The 23,687-nt window shown below is 40.2% G+C and overlaps 1 protein-coding gene across 3 annotated transcripts; it reads right to left on the reverse strand.

The window, feature by feature from the left end:
• Nucleotides 1–6,636: 6,636 nt before the first annotated feature.
• On the reverse strand, nucleotides 6,637–21,383 carry FETUB (fetuin B). Of its 3 annotated transcripts, XM_068975839.1 has the most exons (7): nucleotides 21,044–21,383; nucleotides 20,605–20,715; nucleotides 19,029–19,116; nucleotides 16,677–16,846; nucleotides 15,862–15,963; nucleotides 8,122–8,211; nucleotides 6,637–7,094 (listed from the first exon to the last, which is right to left on the reverse strand). In XM_068975839.1, exons 1-7 carry the CDS (start codon nucleotides 21,269–21,271, stop codon nucleotides 6,720–6,722), a joined length of 1,164 nt encoding a protein of 387 aa, XP_068831940.1. In that variant the 5' UTR covers nucleotides 21,272–21,383; the 3' UTR covers nucleotides 6,637–6,719. The 3 variants fall into 3 exon arrangements, with proteins under 3 accessions (XP_068831940.1, XP_068831948.1, XP_068831956.1); XM_068975847.1 differs by lacking the exon at nucleotides 20,605–20,715; XM_068975855.1 differs by lacking the exons at nucleotides 19,029–19,116; nucleotides 20,605–20,715 and having other exon boundaries at nucleotides 21,040–21,383.
• Between the last annotated feature and the right edge of the window lie 2,304 nt (nucleotides 21,384–23,687).

A 23,687-nucleotide genomic window follows, 5' to 3' on the forward strand; every position in this document is an offset into this window, starting at 1 on the left:
TGCTAGCTGTTTGAGCTATTTGTGCTATAAGATATTTGAGTTATTTGAAATTGTTCTTGAAGAAAAGTTATGACCAACCTAGATAGTATATTCAAGAGCAGAGACATTACTTTGCAGACTAAAGTCCGCCTAGTCAAGGCTACGGTTTTTCCAGTGGTCATGTATGGATGTGAGAGTTGGACTGTGAAGAAGGCTGAGCACTGAAGAATTGATGCTTTTGAACTGTGGTGTTGGAGAAGACTCTTGAGAATCCCTTGGACTGCAAGGAGATCCAACCAGTCCATTCTGAAGGAGATCAACCCTGGGATTTCTTTGGAAGGAATGATGCTAAAGCTGAAGCTCCAGTACTTTGGCCACCTCATGCGAAGAGTTGACTCATTGGAAAAGACTCTGATGCTGGGAGAGATTGGGAACAGGAGGAGAAGGGGACGACCCAGGATGAGATGGCTGGATGGCATCACGGACTCGATGGATGTGAGTCTGAGTGAACTCCGGGAGATGGACAGGGAGGCCTGGCGTGCTGCAATTCATGGGGTCGCAAAGAGTCGAACATGACTGAGCGACTGAACTGAACTGAACTGAACTGTAGAGGAAAAACTCTAAGAAATGGGATCTCAGTTATACAAGTATTTTTTCAAGGTGCTCCCCATTACAGAGATTCCTGCTGATTTTATGTCTCAACACCTTCCTCATATTCATTTCTAACTAAGTAAATGGACTTGACCAAGGCAATTTAGAATGCCAGTGGCAGTTGTGGGGGACTTTTGCAATTCACAAATTCAATTCCCTTAAAATCGAACTGGACTACAAGAGGTCAAAAATTTCCAGAACTGAGTGGAATGCTAATTTCACTCGTTATTTTGAGACCTCTCAACTGTTATCAGGAGTCTGAAATTGCCTCTACAAAAGATTAACTGAGGCAAACAAGTGATGGAAGAAAGGTAAAAGGGCTCCCAAAGCCCGAAGCTCTTCTTCCTTGGTTTCTTTGTCCCAGGCGTTGCCTCTGGCATCATATTCTTCTTTCTTTTCTATGATGCCTGTGCCTCCAATGTATCTTCCAATCCCTCAGGCAAATTCTCCCACCAAACCTTCCTTTTTCTCTGAAACTCCCCCTACTCCCTTACCAGCTTGGTTTCTCTGACTTTTATCAGCTAGTTCATACGCTCATTGGTGAAGACCAGCTCCAGTTTTGGATGAAAACCTCTAACCTGGGGAAGTCCTGAAAAGTCTGTAGAATTACAGCTGGGAGTCTAGTCCACTGACTTACCATAATATATGATCAGGCTTGGCAATCTCTAGCAACTTCATTAAAAAATTCCCAGGGATTTTCCAAAGTCTGTTGATGGGAACAAAATCCAGGCTGGCAAACAAAACTGTGATGAACCAGTTCATGAATATCACAGTAGACTTTGGATTCTGGTCTTTCATACGATGTTGATTCCACATGGGTAGCTTTTAACTCTATGTTTATTAATGGGCTGAACCAGGCTCTTTCCCTTCTAAAACAGGGATCAGGATAGAATGCAACTATGTATGCTCAGATTTATTGAATCTGGCAAACCAGCTCTCTCATTCTCTAGATGAGTCACCTCTAAGGAAGACAGCCAAAATCTTAATTTTCAGCTCCAAAAAATAAAGGCACCTAAATGAAATGAAAACCTTCCTGGCTTCCTCTACTATTGCAAAGGACCAGGACTTTGGAAAAGAGATTGTTATAAATTTAACTGCTTTAGGTACCCTCAGCCCTCTAACCAGCCTTTCCAGCATCCTCCTGATTGTCGATGATGAAGCTCCAAGGAACTATAGGAGCTCTTCCCAATAATCCCTCTTAAATGCCTTAGAGAAACATTTTTCTGGATTGGGGGTGAATCTTTTCCAGTCCTAAATGACACTAGAGCCATACTATTTTTGTACTTAATATATATGTTTTATTGAAGTATATAGTTGACTTACAATAGAGCCATACTCTTTGTTGTTGTTATTCAGTTGCTAATTCGTGTCCAACTCTTTGCAATCCCATGGACTATAACATGCCAGACTCTCCTGTCCTTCACTATGTACTGGAGTTTGCTCAGACTCATGTCCTTTGAGTCCGTGATGCTATCTAAACATCTTATCCTCTGTCATCCACTTCTCCTCCCGTCCTGAATCTTTTCCAGCATCAGAGCCTTTTATAAAGTATTGGAGCTTCAGCATCAGTCCTTCCAATGAGTTTCTGGGGTTGATTTCCTCTAGAATATACTCTTGTACCCAACCCAAAGCTATAGACAGGACTTTCCTTGAAGCACTGAAACAGTTCGGGCAGTGGGGCACCCCAGTGAGCCTCAAGAGGTTCCTGTGTCTGAACTCATTCCCTTTTGTTCAGGCCTTTTGAGAGATATCCACACTTTCCCATTAGTTCCTCTCAGTCATTTCAGTCACTCAGTTGTGTCTGACTCTTTATGACCCCATGGACTGCACTACTCCAGGCTTCCCTGTCCTCTGCCTTCATTAATTTATTAGAGACTCCTTAGAGAAGTATACTGGAATGTCTCTCTCCAAAAAAGGGGGCATAATTCTAGAAAACTGACAGTCATCATCAAAGTGACCCATGAGGTGAATTAAATGATCTTTTGATCTTTTATTTGTTCCATCTCTGACAGCAGTAGAGCAGATTCTGGAAACACTGATCATTTGTCTCTGTTGAATCAGCTACCACTTTCCTTATGGGCACAATCCATAGTATACTTCCCATCAAGATTCAAGTAGATCCCTCAAAACTTCTTCCCAGAATTAATCAATACCCTATTTGTAAAGAAACCCTTCAAGGCATAAAGCCCCTAATAGAAGATTACAAGGCTCAAGGCCTCATTTTCCCTTGTGCATTAATAGCTCCTGCATACTTCCCATATTACCGGTGAGAAAATCTAAGGACCAAGTGTTGAGATTTGTCCAGGACCTCTGAGCAATAAGCAACATTGTTAACCCTCATACCTTACTAACATCCATTCTCACTGGAAGTAAATTTTTTTTACTGTAATTGATTTATGCAGTGCATTCTTCAGTATTCTAGTTAATGAAGCTAGCCAGTATCTTTTTGTCTTTACTTGGGAAGAAAAAATTTCACCTGGAAAGCAATGTCTCAGGGTTATGCTGACAGTCCTTCTGAAGCCTGATCTAAAATATTCTTTCTTTATTTTGATTTTTGGCCATGCCATGGGGCTTGTGGGATCTCAATTCCCTGACCAGGGATTGAATCCTTGCCCTTGGCAGTGAAAGCTCAGAGTCCTAACCAGCAACTGCCAGGGAATTCCCTGGGCTGAAGGCTGATCGGGATGATAGAAAGTTCCCTAGGGGTTTTACTTTGTTGTAACAGGTGGATCCTTTTCTTCTTTGCTGTCTTTCTTAAGCCTTTTCACAGGAAGACAGCATCCACTTGCTAAAACTTTTAGCCTTAAAGGGACTTAAGGTTGTCAAGGAAAAATTGTAGTTTGTCCAAAACCAGGTTTGATATTTAGAGCATCTGATAACAGAACAAGGTATATACTGAGATCCAGAAAAGACCTCACAGTGTCCTAAGTCCTATCAGACCTAAAACTAAGCACAGCTGTAAGGTTTTCTCAGGCTAGTTGGTTATTAATGAAATTAGATTCCAAATTTCTTTCTTATGGCCAAACCTCTATGTTTTATTCAACAATAAAGGCTGCAGTTTTGTGGGAAGAACTGACAACACAGTCTTCAAGGCCTTAAAGGAGAGTCTGATGAACTCTCACTTGACTTCAGTTATCCCAATGATCAGATTCCCCTTTTCCTTTTTGTACGTGAAGAGGAGGGGAATGCCTTAGGGTACTCACCAAAAACACAGGGACCACAGTCAGCTCACAGGGTATTGTGACCAGCAACTGGATCCTGCGGCAGAGGGACACCTCCCTTGCCTTAGAGCGATTACAGCCACTGCCCTTTTGGTTAAGACCACTGAGAAAATTGTCGTGGGATCCTCATTAACTATTTTTGTACTTCATACAGTTAGAAGCCTCCTGAACTCTTATCATGCTCAACATGTCTCAGCCAGTCACCTCACCTCTTACGAAGTCCTTTTGTAACTGTTGCTCACATAACTCTTTTATGTTGTAATAGCCTTAACCTGGCTATGGTTCTGCCCTCACTGATGAAGTCCTTTGGGAGTGCTTAATGCTGATAAAGCTGATCCCTCTAATGACCTGTGGGAAATTCCACTGGGAACACTAGTTTCTCATGGTTCGCTGATGGGTTTTATTTAAAGGTGACAATGGCAAATATTGTCCTGGGAATACCTTCTGTTCTCCTTTTGATGAGGTTGAGGCAGCATCTTTACCTAAGGCTACTTTGACCTAACAGGCTGAATTATATGCTCTTACACAGGCTTGTTCTTAAGCCAAGGACAAAACTGCCATTATTTATATTGATGGTAGCTATACTTTCAGAGTAGCTCATGATTTTAGAATCTCATGGGGGAAAATGCAGCTTCCTTACTTCTCTGGAAATAAAATTTTTTAATGGCTCCTATGTTTAGGAATTATTAAAAAGAACTGCTTTAACCTATTGCTTTAGCTATTATTAAGGTCCCTGGGGCATTCTAAACCTGACTTTCTAAGAGAAATTCACCTTTTTGAGATTTCTGCAAGGAGTGCTGCCCTTAAAGGGACCAACAGCAGCCAAACCCCTGTCATGGTCCAAAGGGATATTTCTCAAGTGATAATTTAGAAAAACTAGCTACAGAGGCCCCAAAACTGGCCTCAGAAAAAGAAAAAACAAGATTTTTCAGCAACTGTCGGTTTGGTAGAAAGAGAAATCTCTAGTTTGGACCAAATAACAGCCCAGTTCTACTGGTGACTCTAAAATTCCCGCTTCTCACCACTGTACATGCATTAAACCATTGGTATCCTTACAAAATAATTTCATGAACCAACACTGGATTTCAGGCAGCTTGCTCCATCCAATGGATATAAGAATATTTCAGTCATAGTCTGCATGTTTTCACACCAAACTGAAGCCTTCCCTTGCAGACAGGCTGCTGCCTCTTCTGTGGCTAAAGTCCTCCTGGGAAAGAGTCTCCCTATCTGGGGAGCTCCTCTTAAACTTCAGAGTGATCGAGGAACACAGTTTACTTGCCAGGCGTTTTGATAAATATGTGCTGTTTGGTCACATTTACACTGTCATTGTGCTCACCAGCCTCAGTCCTCTGGCTTGAAAACATCGTTAAGACTCATTTGGAAAAATCTGTAGAAGCCCTCCAACTACCTCGACCAAAAGCATTGCTATTGGTCCCTCTAGATCTCAGATCTGCCCCTTTTGGAAATCAAAATTCGCACCCTTTGAGATGGTCACAGGACACCCAATGCACTTGGCTCCTGCCTCTTTTGACCCACAGCTGATAAAGGAGAGATATTCCAATACTGCAATGGGCTAATTGTTTCTATTAAAAATAACCATGTTTCGGTAAAGCAATCTTTTCATGCTGTGCCCTTAGGAAAAAAAGACCTTAAACATCATACCTTGCAACTGGAGATTTTGTTTGGTTTGAAAAGACGTCATCAGAGGAACTATCCTTCAACCTTATGGAAAGGCCTCTATCAGGTACTGCTAACCAGCTCTTGTGCCACCAAACTCCAAAGAAAAGACTCTTGGATTAACATGACACATCTAATGAAAGTGCCAAACCCTAATTGGACCTGCCCATCATCTGGTGACCTGAGAGTAAAGATTTCCCAGAACGGAAGCAAATGATGTCTGACGAGACAACTTTCCAAAGATACTCAGACCAGGCCTGTTGGAAGTTTGTTAACAGAATTTTGATGATATAATGCTTCAGATGATCTCCAATGTCTAGGATCTTGACAAAATATTAACTTTAGATGAAAGGACCTGAGAGTTCCCTACCCTTTTATGTCATTTAAATGCAACCTAAATAGGTTTGTAATCTTTGTACTTTCCCTCCAATTTGAGACACTACACTCAGGAGAGCTCCTTCCTGACACTGAATGACAAAAAGCCATGGAAGTCAGAAAACCCGACTCTTGATCAATGGTATTTTCAGAGAAAGATCTTGATCAAAAGGGGAGAAAAGTAAAAAAATAATAAACCAGAAACCTCAATTAAATAGAGTTGGGAGCCAGAAGGAGGAGCTCTCACCTGTGACAACAGCACAGCCCAAGAGGAAGAAGAAAGACTTTCCCTTCCTGGCAACAACTCAGCCAAGGAAAAACCATGGACTTTTTGTTTAGTGTGGCCCTCCCAACTTCATTTTCCTCTCTATGAAGGCTTTCTCCTTCTCTTGCTGTTTGGGGATTTGATGTGGCTCTCCACAGTTGCAGATCCCAAATCACAATCCTCTACTGTCCCTTGAATCATCTTTGCTGGAGAAATATCTTCAGTCTATTTGTTTTAGGTCAACATCAGAATGATGAAGATATTTGTAAGGCCTTACATCAGAGACACTTGGCTAAAAGCAAGAAGTCATTACAAAGAGAGAAGCATCTATGCATGGCATGAGGCCTTGGATGGTTTAGGGAGGGGGTAGCCCAGTGTGCAAAGTGAACAGTTGAGCTTAATTTCCATTTCTGGCCAACATGAGACCAAGAGGAGTCCACAAAACTTACTTTATTAGCCTGCTCTGTTCGAACTGTTTTTCTGTCCCCTTTTCCCCACCACCTCACATCTCCTGCAGGACAGTACTTCCCCAGGAATCCTCTACATGGTTCTCATGGTGGGAGAATAAGAGGGTTGTCCTTCTGAGCTGGTCCTGGACACTCAGCAGAGCGCTTTTCTTTTGAGGGGAAGGGCAGGACAACCAGCTTCACCTCCATGGGCTCCAGGAAGAGGAAGGAGACATCCAGGGGTTCTCCTTGGGGATTGGTGGTTAGATCCAGCTGCACAGGGAAGGTCTCAACAGGGTCCTTTTCCTGGGAACCTTCACTCTTCTTATTCCAGTCAGGAAGGTACTGGACAGACCCTTTGGGCACAGCTTTGGCGGGTGAGTTGGTGGAAGCTGTGTTATGCTGTTGGGGCTCTTCTGCCTTGGAGGGGTTTGCAGGTCTCTGGTTTACAGCAGCGTTTTCACCTCTAGGGGTGGGAGCCTGAAAAGAGAATGCTTTCAAATAAGGGAATGTCCTCCAGGAAAGTCCCTGCTATGCCTGGTACTAGATTATGCTGTTTGGTACCTTTCTGATGGGATTCTCAAAAGGAGATTAGCTAGATGGGCCTCTGATAAAAGGGATAAAGGGAATTCCCTGACATCTAGTGGTTAAGACTCTGGGCTTTCACTTGCCATGGGCCAGGGTTCAACTTCTGGGGAACTAAGATTCTACAAGCCATGTGGCCCCCAAAAATGTTAAATAAATAAAGGGTTAAAAATCAGAACTGGTAAGGGCTAGGGGAAACCAAAGCCTTTGGAAACTAGACTGTAAGTTTCACAAACTTTGGAGCTGAACAATGATCCAGAGAGATAAGATGGCTTGTTCAAAGTCCCTAATAAGCTGCCTCCCCACTCCTAGTAGTGGTGGCAGAAGCCACCTTTACTGATTGCTTTATTCTGTGCCAGGCTGAGAGCAGTCCCCTTCAATCAGATCCTCTGACCTATGTCTCATGGGGATCTGAAGAAGCTAGGTGTTGCAATCCCATTCTACAGAGGAGGCATCCAGGACTCAGTGAGGTAGGAACTTTTCCACGTCCACATAGCTTGTAGGAGGCAGAATAGGATTGGAACCCAGGTGGCCTGTCTTAGCCACCTCTCATATATACCAGGCTGCCTCATGGTAAGTGCTTAACAAATACTTGCAAAAAGGGATTCAGTATCTCCCTGGGAATAACTTCTACCTATGGTTCAGGATAAGACTCTTTGGGACACTGAATTTAATGTCACAGAGGGCTGAGCCATTCAAGCTAAATGAGTCTTACTTATGCTGTAGGGAACATGCTGTAACTAAAAGAAAGTGTAGGAGATCTTCAGTCAGCCACCTTGTGGATGTGGCCTTAGGGCATCCTGAATAAAGTGGTGATCATGGATTTCAGGAAAATAAAAGGAGAATGTAGGGTAGAGGCAATTAAATATAGATCATCTGCTCTTTTATTCACAGAAAGACAAACAACTTGACTAAAAAATACCTGTGAATTAAAGAAGGAGCAAGTTACGGAGATCGTCTTGCCCGGGTGTCCTTGTGATTCCCTCAGAGAACCATGGCAAATACCAACAGGCTAAAGAAAAAGAAAATACAGTATTATATGTGCACATATGATCATAAGTGGAATCAACTTCATTTTTGCTTAGACACACAGCCAATCAACACTTTTATGCTGCTATGTAATAGGTGGTGGTGGTGGTGGTGTAGTCACTAAGTCATGTCCAACTTTTGTGACTCCATGGACTGTAGCCTGTCAGGATCCTTGGTCCATGGGATTTTCCAGGCAAGAATACTGAAGTCATTTGCCGTTTCCTTCTCCACTTGATCTTTCTGGACCAGGGTTGAATCTCTGTCTCCTTCGTTGCAGGCAGATTCTTTACAGACTTAGCCACAAGGCTCTGAGCCAATTCTTTTGGAGAAAGAAATGGCAACCCACTTCAATACCCTTGCTGGGATAATCTGTGGACAGAGGAGCCTGGCAGGCTACAATCCATGGGTCACAAAGAGTCAAACACAACTGAGGACTGAGCACAAGCCAACTCTTAAGATCATCCCTACCAATCAATCACCCAGACTAGGCTAAATTGCCTCCGACGAGAGAAACTCAGGATTTCTTGAGGAATGAACTCTATTGGAAAATTCTTTGTATTGAGCAGAAACCTATGTCTATAGGACAGACACAGAAATCCGGATCTCTCTTGGCCATACTTCTATCGTTGCATCAGCTAGAAAACTTGCTTTCATCTTTCATGTAGCAGCCCTTTATGTAGGTTTCCCCTGAGTTTTTGCTTCTCAAACAAGACTACTCTCAGCTCCTTAAACTTTATTTAAAAATAAAATGTTTATTTTCTTATTATAAATGTAATAGTTATTTAGAATAGGATAAACAAGAAGAAAATGAAAAGATGCATGAAAGATATCCATTTCCTACAGTGATTTAATTTCTTTTCTTCTTACATTTTTCCCAATGAATACACACTTTTTCTCCTAGAAAAATAGAATTATACTGTATGTAATATTTTATAACTCTCTTTTGTCATTTAACAATATGTATAATGAAAATCCTTTTTATACTGCATAGTTTTTCATGATTTTCTTTATAATGGCTACCTAATATTCCTCTGTGTTATTTAACAAGTTCTCTTTTGTAAGACAGTGCATTAAATCTAAATTGTTGTGTTTAAACATTTTCACATATCCTTAGGGTACATTCTTAGAAGATAAATTTTAGGCTCATAGAGCATGTACTTTTTCAAGTGTAAACAGAGGGCCAATGCAAAGCAAGAGAAAACTACAACTACAGGTCCAGTAATGTGAAAAGAGGAACCAGAGATCAAATTGCCAACATCCACTGGATCATGGAAAAAGCAAGAGAGTTCCAGAAAAACATCTATTTCTGCTTTATTGACTATGCCAAAGCCTTTGACTGTGTGGATCACAATAAACTGTGGAAAATTCTGAAAGAGATGGGAATACCAGACCACCTAACCTGCCTCTTGAGAAACCTATATGCAGGTCAGGAAACAACAGTTAGAACTGGACATGGAACAACAGACTGGTTCCAAATAGGAAAAGGAGTACGTCAAGGCTGTATATTGTCACCCTGCTTATTTAACTTATATGCAGAGTACATCATGAGAAACACTGGGCTGGAAGAAACACAAGCTGGAATCAAGATTGCCAGGAGAAATATCAATCACCTCAGATATGCAGATGACACCACCCTTATGGCAGAAAGTGAAGAGGAACTAAAAAGCCTCTTGATGAAAGTAAAAGAGGAGAGTGAAAAGGTTGGCTTAAAGCTCAACATTCAGAAAATGAAGATCATGGCATCTGGTCCCATCACTTCATGGCAAATAGATGGAGAAACAGTGGAAACAGTGTCAGACTTTATTTTTTTGGGCTCCAAAATCACTGCAGATGGTGACTGCAGCCATGAAATTAAAAGATGCTTACTCCTTGGAAGGAAAGTTAGGACCAACCTAGATAGCATATTCAAAAGCAGAGACATTACTTTGCCAACAAAGGTCTGTCTAGTCAAGGCTATGGTTTTTCCAGTAGTCATGTATGGATGTGAGAGTTGGACTATAAGGAAAGCTGAGTGCCAAAGAATTGATGCTTTTGAACTGTGGTGTTGGAGAAGACTCCAGAGAGTCCCTTGGACTACAGAGAGATCCAACCAGTTGATCCTAAATGAGATCAGTCCTCTGTGTTCATTGGAAGGACTGATGATGAGGCTGAAACTCCAATACTTTGGCCACCTGATGCAAAGAGCTGACTCATTTGAAAAGACCCTGATGCTGAGAAAAATAGAGGGCGGGAGGAGAAGGGGAGGGCAGAGGATGAGATGGTTGGATGGTATCACCAACTCGATGGACATGAGTTTGGGTGAACTCCGGGAGTTGGTAATGGACAGGGAGGCCTGGCACGCTGAGGTTCATAGGGTCACAAACAGTTGGACACGATTGACCAACTGAACTAAACTAAACTGAATGTGAAAAGACTTTAGACTCTTTTCTCTAATCCTCTCTTATTCTTCTTGAAACTCAGAAGAGCCACAATTAAATAAAAGATTGCAGGAGGGGTAAAAAGAACAAAAGGACAGGCCTTGACTCCTTCTTCACAGCAGGTCCTAAGCTCTAGGTCAGGCTTGAGCCTCAGAGAGGAAAACGCTTTGAATTGGATATGAGATAGAAGTTTTGACTTAGAATTGACTAAAAGGAATTTTTTAATAACTGAAAGTGAATCTTAATAATCTAAGTGAAATCATTCTTAATACTGAAACTAGTAATAAGAACTAGAAACTAGAAAACTATGTGATCTGCTCAAGATGGTATCAAAAAGTGAGACAGGGAGATTCCACAGAAGATGATGAAGATGTTTTCCCAATTATTTTTTAATATTCAATTGACTGGTTATAAAGTCTTAAGAAAATTTATTTATTTGTCTTCATAGGGTCTTGGTTGCAGCATGTGAGATCTAGTTCCCTGACCAGGAGTCAAACCACAACCCTCTGCATTGAGAGCACAGAGTCTTAGCCACGGGGCCACCAAAGAGGTCCCTATAAAAGGCTTTTAACAGACATAGTTCAGATTCACAGACACAAACAGGTTGAAAGTTAAAAGATGGACAAAGTTTTACAATGCAAGCAGTAATCGAAAAGAGTTGGGAATGACTGTACAAATATCAGACAAAATTGACTTTAAGACAAAAATTGTTACTAGAGACAAAGAAAAACATTTTATAATGATAAAAGGCTCAATTTATTAGAAAGACACAACTATAAATATATGTGCTCTTCACAACAGATCCCCAAAGTACATAAGCAAAGCCTGACAGAATTCAAGGAAGTCATAGGTAATTCAACAATAATAGTTGGAAACCTCACTTTCAGTAATGAATAAAACAAGTATGCAGAACATCAACAAAGAAACAGAAGTCTTGAATAACACTATAAACAAACTAAACCTAACAGACAGCTACAGAATGTTTTACCCAACAATAGCAGAATACATTCTTCTCAAGTGTACATGGAAATTTCTCTAGGATATACCTTAGGTTAAACGATAAAACAAGTTTCAGTGAATTTAAAAGAATTGAGATCACACAGAGCACTTTCTCCAACCACAATAGGATGAAATTAGACATGAATAAAAGAAGGAAACTGGAAGTTTCACAAATATGAGGAAATTAAATAACTCTCCTAAGTAACCATTCGGTTAAAGCAGAATCACAAGGAAAATGAGAAAATATTTTGAGATGGATGGGAACAAAAATAATGTGAATAACTTGTGAGAATCAATTCAATCATTGCTTAGAAGATAATTTATAGATGCAAATGCTTCTGTTAAAAGAGAAAAAAAATTGTAAATCAATAACCTAAGTTTCTACTTTAAAAAGCCAGAAAAAAGAGTAAACTAAGCCCAAAGCAAGCAAAAAGAAGGTTATAATAAAGATAGAGAGGAAATATATAAACTAGAATCTAAAAAAGTAAAAGAAAAAAATAATTGAGACTTAAAATTGATTTTTGGGGGGGAAAATTAATAAAATTGACAGTTTTAGATAGACAAAAAAAAAAAGACTCAAACTACTGAAATTGAAATTAAATAGGGTACAACACCTTTAATATTTTAGAAATAAAAATGAAGTACTGTAAACAATTGTATGCTGTCTAATTAGATAAGTTAGATGAAATGGATAAATTCCTAGGAAGATATGAACTACCAAACTTGCTCAAGAAGAAATATAAAATCTGAATAGATTTATACCAAGTAGAGAAACTGAATTATTAGTCAAATAAACTTCCCATAAAGAAAAGCCCAGGCCCAGATGGTTTCATGGGTGAATTCTACCAAATATGTAAAGAAGAATGAGCACCAATCTCTCACAAATTCTTCCAAAATAAAACAGAAGAGGGAAAATTTCCCAACTCATTTTATGAAGCCAATGTTACACTTATATGAAGATCAGGCAGAGACAACACAGAATAACTACAGGCCAATGTCTCTTATAAATATAGATTTAAAATCTTTAAAAACTGGCAAACTGAATTCAGAAACATATAGAGGGATTAAACATCATGATCAACTGTGACTTATTCCCAAAGCACAAGGTTGTTTTAACATACAAAAATCATTGGTATATACAATAGTAATAGATTAACGGAGAAAAAAACCAAATGATTATCTCACTAACACAGAAAAAACATTTGGCAAACTCTAGCACTGTTTTTCAATAAAAACATCTAACAAAACTAGGACTAGAAGGGAACTTTCTCAACTTGATAAAAAGCAACTATAAAAAGCCTACAGTTACCATCATATGCAATAATGAAATGCTGAATGCTTTCCTCCTAAAATCAGAAATAAGATAAGGTTGTTTGCTCTTCCCACCTCTATTTAACATTGTACTGGAAGTTCTAGTCAGGAAAGTTAGGTAAGAATTAAAAGTCATTCAGACTGGAACGGAAGAAGTAAACTATATCTCTTTGTAGAAGACATGATCTTGTATACAGAAAATCCTAAGGACTCTACTAGAAAACTGTTAGAAATAATAAACGAGTTTAGCAAGGTCACAGGATACAAGGTGAAAATATAAAAACCAACTATATTTCTATTATATTTGCTATGAATAATCCAAAAATAAAATGGAAAAGTCAAATATCTTATATCAGCATCAAAGACAATAAAATACTTAGCTATACAAAAAAAGTGAAAGTTTTTTACACTGAAGACTACAAAATATTGTTTAAAGAAATTATGTAAGTCCTAAACAGATGGAAAGACTTCCCATATTCATGGACTGGAAAAATTAGTATTTTTAAGAGGATAGTACTTTCTACATTTGGTCTAGAGATTCAATGAAATCCCTATCAAATTTTCTGCTTTTTAAAGATAGAAACTGACAAGCTGATTCTGAAGTTGACATATTATAAAAACTCAAGGGATTCAGAATACTCAAAGCAATATTGAATAAGAAAACAAAATATGAGGGCTCACACTTCCCATTCAAAATTTACTACAAAACTACACTATTGGAGATAGTGTGGTACTGGTACAAGAATAGATATGCAGGTCAATGGAATAAAACAGAGGGTACAAAAATAAGCCCTTACCTTAATAGTCAATAGGTCTTTAGAATGCATGTCAATACAATTAAATGGGGGAAACAATAGTAATAGTCTTTTCAACAAATAGTGCTGGGACAACTAGATATTCACAAGCAGAAGAATGAATTTGAACCTCCTAACTCATACCATATACAAAAATTAACTCAAAAATCGATCAGAGACTTAAAGCTAAAACTATAAAACTCTCAGAGGATTACATAGGAGTAAATCTTAGTGATCTTAGATTAGACAATGGATTCTTAGATATGATACAGAAAGCACCTTCAACAAAAGAAAAAAAAACAGGATTTCATTAAAATCAAAAACTTTTGTACTTCAAAGAACATCATCAAGAATAGAAATGAATAGAAAAGTCAGATAATGGGAGAAAACATTTGAAAGTCATATATCTGATAAGGGAATCATATTCAGAATATGTAAAGAATTCTTACAATTCAACAATACAAAGACAAATAATCCAATATTTAAATGACAGAGGATTTGAATAGATGTGTCTCCAAAGAATACATACAAATGGCCCAAAAGCATATTAAAAGATACTCAATATCATTAGCCATTAGGAAAATTCAAATATAACCAAAATGAGAGACTACTTCATACTCAGTAAGATATCTATAATAAGAAAGACAGATAATAGTAATGCATGCATGAGTGCTAAGTCATTTTAGCCATGTCTGACTCTTTGCAACCCTATGGACTGTAGCCTGCCAGGCTCCTCTGTCCATGGGATTCTCCAGACAAGAATAATGGAGTGGGTTGCCATGCCCTCCTCCAGGGGATCTTCCTGACCCAAGGATCAAACCCACTTCTCTTACATCTCCTGCACTGGCAGGTGGGTTCCTTACTACGAGCACCACCTGGGAAGCCCAGATAATAATAGGCATTGACAAAAACATGGAGAAATTGGAACCCTCACACATTGCTGATGGGGATTGTTAAATTGGTGTAGTCACTTTGGAAAAGTTTGCTGTTAGTCAAAAGGTTAAACATAGAATTCTCATGCATGTGTGATTAGTTGCTTAGTCATGTCTGACCCTTTGCAACCCTGTGGACTCTAGCCCACCAGGCTCCTCTGCCCAAGGAGTTCTCCAGGCAAGAATACTGGAGTGGGTAGCCATTCCCTTCTCCAGGGGATCTTCCAGACCCAGGGACCAAACAGGGGTCTCCTGATTTGCAGACTGATTCTTTACTGTCTGAGCCCCCAGGGAAGCCTAGAATTCTCATATGACCCAGCAATCCCACTCCAAGGTGTATACCCAAAAGAAATGAAAACATATGTATACATAATAACTTATAGACAGGGAATTCCCTGGAAGTCCAGGAGTTAGGATTCAGTGCTTTCACTGCCATGAGCCTGGGTCAACCCTTGGTTGGGGAACTGAGATCCTCTGAGTGATGTAAGGGGAATGACTGCTAATAGATGTGGAATTTCTTCGAAGGTTGATGAAAATATTCTAAAATTAGATAGTAGTGATGATGGTTCAACTCTTTGAATAGACTAAAAAGCACTGAATTGTACACCTTAAAAGGGTGAATTTTATGGTATATGGTATGTGAATTGTATCTTAATAAAACTTGTATTATAGCTAAGTGAATAATGGGGGAAAACAGCTTGCATTTTGCCTAATTGTGCTATAATCTACTGTGCCAATTGACATTCCTACCAGGTGTGCCTCAGATGGTTTCAAGGTGGTACATTTGCCATCTTGGCTGCTTTCTTTGAAATAAGTCCTGTTTGATTTCATCCTTCTTAATAAAGAGTGGTCCAAGGAATGGAACATCATGATGTATTCCAAATGTAACTGGTTTTGTTCAGATAAAAGTAAGGCCACTACCAATCACTGAGAGTTTTATCTATATTTTATAGCCTCCTGTGATCATTTTTTGCCAAGGCACCACATTGTTGATGAAAATTGCATTTATGATCAAATGTTATTGCATCTGGGCCATCTTTAACTAATCAGTTGCTTCTTAAGGTGAATGAAAGTGTCTTGTGCACTACAACACTTCATGTGTAATTTTACACATTATAAATACACATAGATGATCTGTGAGCACAAATCTTGAGTTATGAAAATATTCAGCAGTACTCACCACAGAGTCAGGGGACTCCAGTGCACAGCTGCTACCCTGTGACTTCATACATGGTGATTCTTTGATCAAATATTCCACAAAGTAGGCAGGGCCAAACACCCACTAGTATGAAACAAGAGGTGAGAAATGAAAATCAAACCTTCCCAAGTGGTGCCATGACTCAGCTTTGACAACATTAGGTTTACAGAAACCACACATCCCCAGAGTCACTCTCAATAAAGTTCGCTTTTTGTCCCTGTAATCCCCACCATGACCAAACCTTGTATTATGATTTTGTTATTTAGAAAACGTAGCTTTTTCCATACCTTTCTTCCCTTCTTAAGGATTTAAATGGGCTCAAAAACCTTCCCTTGGGTGAGCTTATTTTTCCCCATGTAAATTTGTTTTTAAGTTAACTTTTCTCCATATGATAGATACCAACACAATCCAGATACAAATGAACACTTCCTCTAACCCATAAAACTCAATATGCACTCCTGTATTTAAAACACAGAATAGAAGTTGACTTGCTAAGTGGTCTGTGGTCAACCAGATGTGGGACTGTGGTAATAAACAGTGAACCTAAGTAGAATACCCCATGGAGACCATGAGTCCATTACCCTTCTTGCCTTCAGGGCAATGAAATGAAATCAAATCACACAATGCTAGTGGAAATCCCACAGACCAACTCAGAAACTAGACACAATTGAATGTGCATCAAGGTTACCAAGGTAGGAAATGAGGAAAAGGCTCTAAGGATCTAATCGAAGGGAGTGCCTTGATAACCATGGCAAGAATTATGAGACACGCTGTTGTAGCTGACATTTCAGACTCACCTGACTAAAAGTCTTGGTGATTTTGACAACAGAATACTGCTTTGAGGGGCTCCCACTGTTGTATTTTGCAAGAGACTCAGTAGCAGTTTCCATGTACCTGGGGTTTGACAAATCATAGGGGCTGGTGCTGGGGCAGTCAGGGCACATCATGATGATCGCACTTCGAGAAACTATAAATGCCGAAGAGAGCAAGTTTAAAATTAAACTCCCTAATGATACATAATTCTGTAAGTCACGTGATCACAACAGAGCTAGAGATCAAAAGTGAGCACTGTCAAGGACAGAGTGGGAAAGCATTATTTAGAAATTTAGCTTTCTGCAGAGTGTTCTACAAGGAGCATGTATTACTTGCATGATTTAAAAAGAAGCAAAGCAATATTTTTTTCACCTTACACAAATCTTTTTACCCTAGAAATTTAGTTTAAAAACACATAATATAGGTCAGTTGACCCTTGAACAACATGAGGGTTGGGGTGCTGACCCTCCACACAGTCAAAAATCCCAGTTTAACTTTGTTTTGAGCCCTCTGTATCCGTGGTTCTGTACCCACAGATTCGATCAACCAAGTATAGTGTAGTATTATAGTATGTATTTCATGAAAAAAAATTCATGTATAGTTCAAACACATGTTGTTCAAGGGTCAACTTGTATTGATTTTACAAACATTTTCCCAGTTAGCTCACTGTCTTCCACCATCGCTGCCTCTATAAAGAGAACGAGTTGGGATTTCTTTACTGACATGTTCTATTCACCTTTTAGTCACCAGCACCTAAAATAATGTCTGACACATGGACGGTGCTTAGTAAGTGCCTGCTGGATGAATGAGTGAGTGAATGACATATGGAAGGTGGAAACACACCCTCTTTGGTTAGACTATGTACGTGAGCTGGAAAACAGAAGTTGATCCAATCACTGTATGACTGAATAGGTTAGTCACACTAACGATACAGCTAGAATGTGTGACTGGGAGGGGCTGGGGGTGGCATAACTAGTGTAAAAGTCACAGTAGGAAACTTGTCTAGCAGTTCTAACAAAGCAAACACATTGCTTTCATCAACTGTGGTTTTATTTGGATGTATTTGGATATATTGTTGGGGAGTGACATCCACAGCTTGTCACTCCCAGGCACATGTCATTGCCTGACCTCCCATACCTCTGGTACCTAGGACTTCCATTTCAGAATTGATCTGTTTTATTAGTTGTTGTCCTCGAATTTATTTTAGGTGAGTCTCATCTTCACAACCAGGAAGGTTTAGCTCTGTTGCCTTGTCCTTCAAAGGAACCAATGGTATTGTTATCACCGAGACCTTGTTAGAAATGCAGAATCTCAGGCTCTACCCCAGATCTACAGGAATCAGAATCTGCGCTTGAATGAGATCCCTCAAGGGAGTCACATGCACTTAATAGTTTGATGAGTAGCCATCCTATTTTCCCATGCTGTGGATGCTTACTTTTCAGGACCCAGAATGAATGTATGTATTTGTTCATTTATTCAATGATATTATAGACTTCTTACCCTTGATAGGGGGAGGAGGAAATAGTAACCCACTCCAGTATTCTTGCCTGGAAAATTCCATGGACAGAGGATCCTGGCAAGTTATAGTCCATGGGGTCACTGAGTCTGACACAACTGAACCCGCACATGCATGCACACACCCCCTTGATAGGAACTGGGGGAGAGTTGTAGCAGAGAAGAATAAGGGATAAGATGTTCTACAAGATATAAGACAGAGGACCCCATTCCAGGCAGTGCATGGTCTGTGCTCCATGAGTGGTTAGGGTAAAGTTGTATAGGGATGTAGAACAGGAAAGCACTATTTCTTGTTTGTTTCTGTTCTGTTTTGTTTTCTTGAATAGAGAACACAGTAGAAGCAGCAGCCTTGGCAATGATCTTTAAAGAATGCTTAGGAGTTCCAAGGGCAGAGGTTATCTGTGGAGGGTATCCTCAGCAGAGGGAGAAACACAAACTGGATGCAGAGATTGGAGAATGTGACGTGTGTTCAGAAAATAGTGAGTCATCTGGTTGAATGGAGTGCAGAATCGGTACAGTCAGTGAAATAAGGCACAGATAGCTAGAAAGGAAGCCTGGGGACCAGTCATGGAGATTGTGCCATTTACATCAGACTGAAGATTTAGGATTTGATGTAGGACACAATGTAGAGCTTTTGCAGGTTATTTAGAAAGATTAATTGTGGGAAGAGGAGCAGTGCAAATGCTGGGTATACAAAGAACCTGGCTTTGGGATGAATAAGAAGTGAGGATGGAAGAAACCCTATACACTACAGCATAGGAGAGTTAAATGCTCTTTTTTCATCTGTTATTAAAATGAAAAAAATGAAAGTGATCTCTTACCTGGGCGAAGAGTACAATTATAAGCAGGTAAATAGAAAATTCTTTTTTCCTTATTAATGTAAAATATTGCTTTGCATTGGCCATAAACCTAGAACCAACAAATGCACTTCATGACACAGTGGAATGAACTAAGACTTTAAAAAATACCCCTGAAATGAAACTGGACATTTCATTTTTAAGGAACAAGAAACTCAAGGTCAATTTTCGTAGTTTTTGGGTGGAGTAAACTGCCAGCTGATCATTAAACAATTTAACCTTCACCTGAGACACAGCTTGACTTCTTCCCAGCCTCCCTCCTGCTTAGACGTGACTGTGTGTAAATGAGCTCTAACCACAGCCAAGTGAGCAGAAGGTATGTATACCCACTTTTAGGTCTAGCCTGTAAAGCCCTCCCACACGCTATCTGCCCTCCATGCTCTTTCCCTTTCCACTGCTTGATGCAATGAGCATGGTGACCACTGAAGCTACGAAGTGAAGCTACAGAGTCTAGGGGGCCACAGCATGGAAGTATCCAGTCTCCAAATCACTCCTGGAGGAAAGCCCCTTCTTCATCAAGGATTTCTATTTTAAACTTTACATGAATGGGAAACCAAGGTCTATCATTTTGCAACTGGTGTATCCTTTTTTGTGTATGTGTTATAGCAGCAGCTGCTGCTGCTGCTGCTGCTGTCGCTTCAGTCATGTCCGACTCTGTGCGACCCCATAGACGGCAGCCCACCAGGCTCCCCCATCCCTGGAATCTCCAGGCAGGAACACTGAAGTGGGTTGCCATTTCCTTCTCCAATGCAGCTAGTGATACACAAATATATTTTGTCTATTAAGCTGGTGCCTAACAAACATAATTCACAACAGGGTATATAGACTGTTTTGCTTTCCCAAACCAGGTAGGTGCAGTTTGACAAGTTTGGTTAAATGACTAGAAAAAGACATCTTTGCAAAACAGTTCACTTCTAGATACTTATATCACACTTATATCACGTATAAAGTTTCATATAAATTAATGAAAATAATCTCAGGATAGATGAAAACTGATGATGCTCTTTTCAAGCCTCTTCAATGGCCATCTTTAAAAGGATCAATTCTGACTCCCTTTAGGTTCTGTGATACTACGAAATCCTTCCATAGCACCTCTGAGAGCACACATACCACAACCCTCCCTCTCCCCAGCCTCAAATCTCATATAAGTGTTCTTGAAAACAAAATAAAGAAAAGAAAAACAAATTTCAAAGCTCCCCTGCCATTGTTTCTACAGTTTTCCTTAAACATACATCCAGAGCACTATACCTCAGATCTTTGCCCCTCAACTTAAGCCTAGCTCAGAACCTACAGGAAGGTTTTGGAGGCAGAAAAAAGTTTGGGGGCAACATTTCTATTCTGAGGTCATGACCCCAGTGGGAGCGTCAGAAACCCCATCTGATTAAATTCTTTCTTCTATCAAATTGAAATAATCACATAGGCACCCTGCCCCAGAGATTATAAAGAGGGATATTTAAAGATGGCACATGTTGAATAATCTTCATCCTGTAGACAGAGGACACCTAGTTTCCCCCCTCAAGCTCCTGGGGAAAGTACTCACCGATTCATGAAAGATCCTCACCCCACAGTTCTTCCATGATGTCCTGCTGAGCACATGGCAGCCAGTCTCTAACACGTCCAGTGTGAAATAGAACAGAGATCCCAGACCAGCCTGTGCAAGGGGGAAGAGAAATGCACAACCCACATGAAGCAGAAACCTCTAATGACCAGCCAAGAAACTCTGCTTTATGGCAAAGCCAAAGGCTGTGATGTTTGTGAAGTGTTCCTGTAAATGATGGGACACGTTTCAGAGTGGATACCATTAGCACTTGTTTCTAATACTACTAAGAGGCAGTAGCACCCTAGCAGAGGAGAGCAGCGTGTACTCAGCAGGTTTCTGACTCGGAAAGCACCAGCCAACAGGTGTCTCTGGGTTCCCATGCCCTGGCCAGCCTCCCCAGCTTGTGCAAACACCTGCCCCACCGGGGACCACCACTTACCTCCTGTCTGTGTTCACGGGCATCGCTCACTCGGTTGAGGCTCAGCACATAACCATCCTTTCGGTCCCTGTTGATGTCCTGCAGGATGTCATTTGCGATATCCAGCACATAGGAGCTGTTGCAGTCAAGGGAGAGGAGAGGCGAGGGCCTGGCGGCTGGCTGGGGTGGAGAGGCAGCCCCGCAGCCCATGGCCAGGGTGCAGAGCACCAGGAGTAGGAGCACACTCATCCTATGGTGAGAAGGGGTGAGTGTGCGGAGCTGCAGGAATGAGGCTGTTTATAGGATCTTGAGGCCAACTTGAGCAGCTTTGTAATCGCAGTCTAAACCAGCGATCCGGATATGAAGCACAATGTTCTATTTTATCTCTGAAATTCCAAATGTAGATTTCGCTGAGTCAGTACTTTGGATGGGATTTGCCACTATCTATAACCTTAGACCCCAGAGTAATCTCACATTCATGTGTACCTGTTACCCAAGAAATCAATACAAACACTTGGGTCAAGGCTTCTGGGAGATCGGTATTGAATTCTGATTTCTGTTCAGGGCTCTAGCTGAGTCGGAATAGGAAGACTATCACCTCCTCTCTCATTACCCCTAACACCTTGCCTCCAGTCAATGTCCTGGCCACACTCACCTTTATTTCAGGCTTGGAGCCTGGAATCAGTGGTAATGGTGCTCCGTGACTTCAAACTCCACAACCCGGGTTCACCATTCTTGTTATATCAGAAAAAGGACTTTAAGCCCTTTAAGCCCTTCATATACATGAAGCTCTGGTGAGATTCCCAAAGCATTTTAAATCTGGCTAGAAAGGGTTCTGTTTCATGGCCAAGAAGCACATGAAAAGATACTCAACACTGCTAATTGTTAGAGAAATACAAATCAAAATCATAGTGAGATACTACCTCACACTGGTCAGAGTGGCCATCATTAAAATGTTTATAAATAATAAATGCTGATAGGATGTGGAAAAAAGGGAACCCTCCTCCACTGTTGGTGGGAATGTAAATTGGTGCAGTCACTATGGAGAACAGTATTGAGGTTCCTTAAAATATTAAAAATAGAACTGTCATATGCACCAATAATCCCTCTCCTAGGCATATATCCAGAGAAAACTCTTAATTCGAAAAGATACATGCACCCAAATGTTCATAATAGTACTATTTACAATAGCCAAGACATGGAAACAATCTAAGTATCTACTGACAGATGAATGGATCAAGAAGATCACATATATATTATATATATATAAGCTTCCCTAGTGACTCAGATAGTAAAGAATCTGCCTGCAATGCAGGAGACCCAGGATTCATACCTGGTTCAGGGAGACCCCCTGGAGAAGGGAATGGCTACCTACTCCAGTATTCTTGTCTGGAGAATCTCAGAGGATAGAGGAGCCTGGCAGTCTACAGTCCATGTGGTTTCAAAGAGTCAGACACAACTGAGCAACTAACACTTTTGCACATATGTATATATGTGTTTATAATGGAATATTGTGCTCAGATGCTCGGTTGTGTCTTTTTGAGACCCCATGGACTGTAGTCTTTCAGGCTCCTCTGTCCATGGGATTCTCCAGGCAAGAACACTAGAATGGGGTGTCATTTCCTCCTCCAGGGGATCTTCCCAACCCAGGGATGGAACCTGCTTCTCTTACATCTCCTGCATTGGCAGGTGAATTCTTTACCACTAGCATCACCTGGGAGGCCCATGAAGGAATATTACTCAGCCAAGAAAAAGAATGAAATAATCCCATTTGAAGCAATATGCATGGATTTAGAGATTAGCTACTAGGTAAAGTAGGCCAGACAAATATCATATGATATTGCTTATATGTCGAATTTAAAATATGACACAAATGAACATTTTTACAAAATAGAAACATACCACAGATGCAGAAAACAAACTTATGGTTACCAAAAGGGAAAAGGGGTAGGAGAGGGATAAATTAGGAGTTTCCAATTAGCAGATACAGATACTATATATAAAAGAGATAAACAAGGTCCTACTATATAGCATGCTGCTGCTGCTGCTAAGCTGCTTCAGTCGTTTCCGACTCTGTGTGACCCCATAGATGGCAGCCCACCACGCATAGGGAACTATATTCAATATCTTGTAATAAACCATAATGGAAAAGGATATGAAAAAGAATGTATACATATGTTTAACTCAATCACTTAGCTTTATATTGGAAACTAATAAAACACTGTAAATCAACTATATTTCAATTAAAACTAAATAATTTTTAAAAAGTGTTCTATTTAGCCTCATTTAGGTTTTTTAAAATGAAGACTTCATTTATATCAAAAAAGTGAATGGCAGGTCAATAGTTCTCAAATGATACTCCAATTCCACAAGTTTTTTCTTTGGAGCTGTGTGCAAGCAAACTTGTTCAGAGATTAAAATCTAATAGTATTGTTAAGAGATAGATACTTTGGCCACTTGATGCAAAGAGCCGACTCATTAGAATAGATCTTGATGTTGAGGACAAGGGGAGAAGGGGGCGACAAAGGATGAAATGGTTGGACGGCATCACCCACTCAATGGACATGAGTTTGGGCAAACTCCAGGAGACAGTGAAGAACAGGGAAGCCTAGTGTGCTGTAGTCCATGGGGTCACAAAGAACTGGACACGACTGAGCAATTGAAC

The sequence above is a fragment of the Capricornis sumatraensis genome, chromosome 1 (genome assembly GCF_032405125.1).
Source record: "Capricornis sumatraensis isolate serow.1 chromosome 1, serow.2, whole genome shotgun sequence".
NCBI classification, from domain to species: domain Eukaryota; kingdom Metazoa; phylum Chordata; class Mammalia; order Artiodactyla; family Bovidae; genus Capricornis; species Capricornis sumatraensis.

What these genes read in the sequence shown, in the direction of transcription:
- FETUB (XM_068975839.1), bottom strand. Translation starts at nt 21,271, where the DNA reads ATGAGTGTGCTCCTACTCCTGGTGCTCTGCACCCTGGCCATGGGCTGC. An exon ending in TGGAGTCCCCTGACTCTGTG is followed by an intron (nt 8,212 to 15,861) that starts GTGAGTACTGCT and finishes CTTTTTCTTTAG; the next exon opens with CCTGTTGGTATTTGCCATGG. An exon ending in GCTCCTTCTTTAATTCACAG is followed by an intron (nt 7,095 to 8,121) that starts GTATTTTTTAGT and finishes TTCTCTTTTCAG; the next exon opens with GCTCCCACCCCTAGAGGTGA.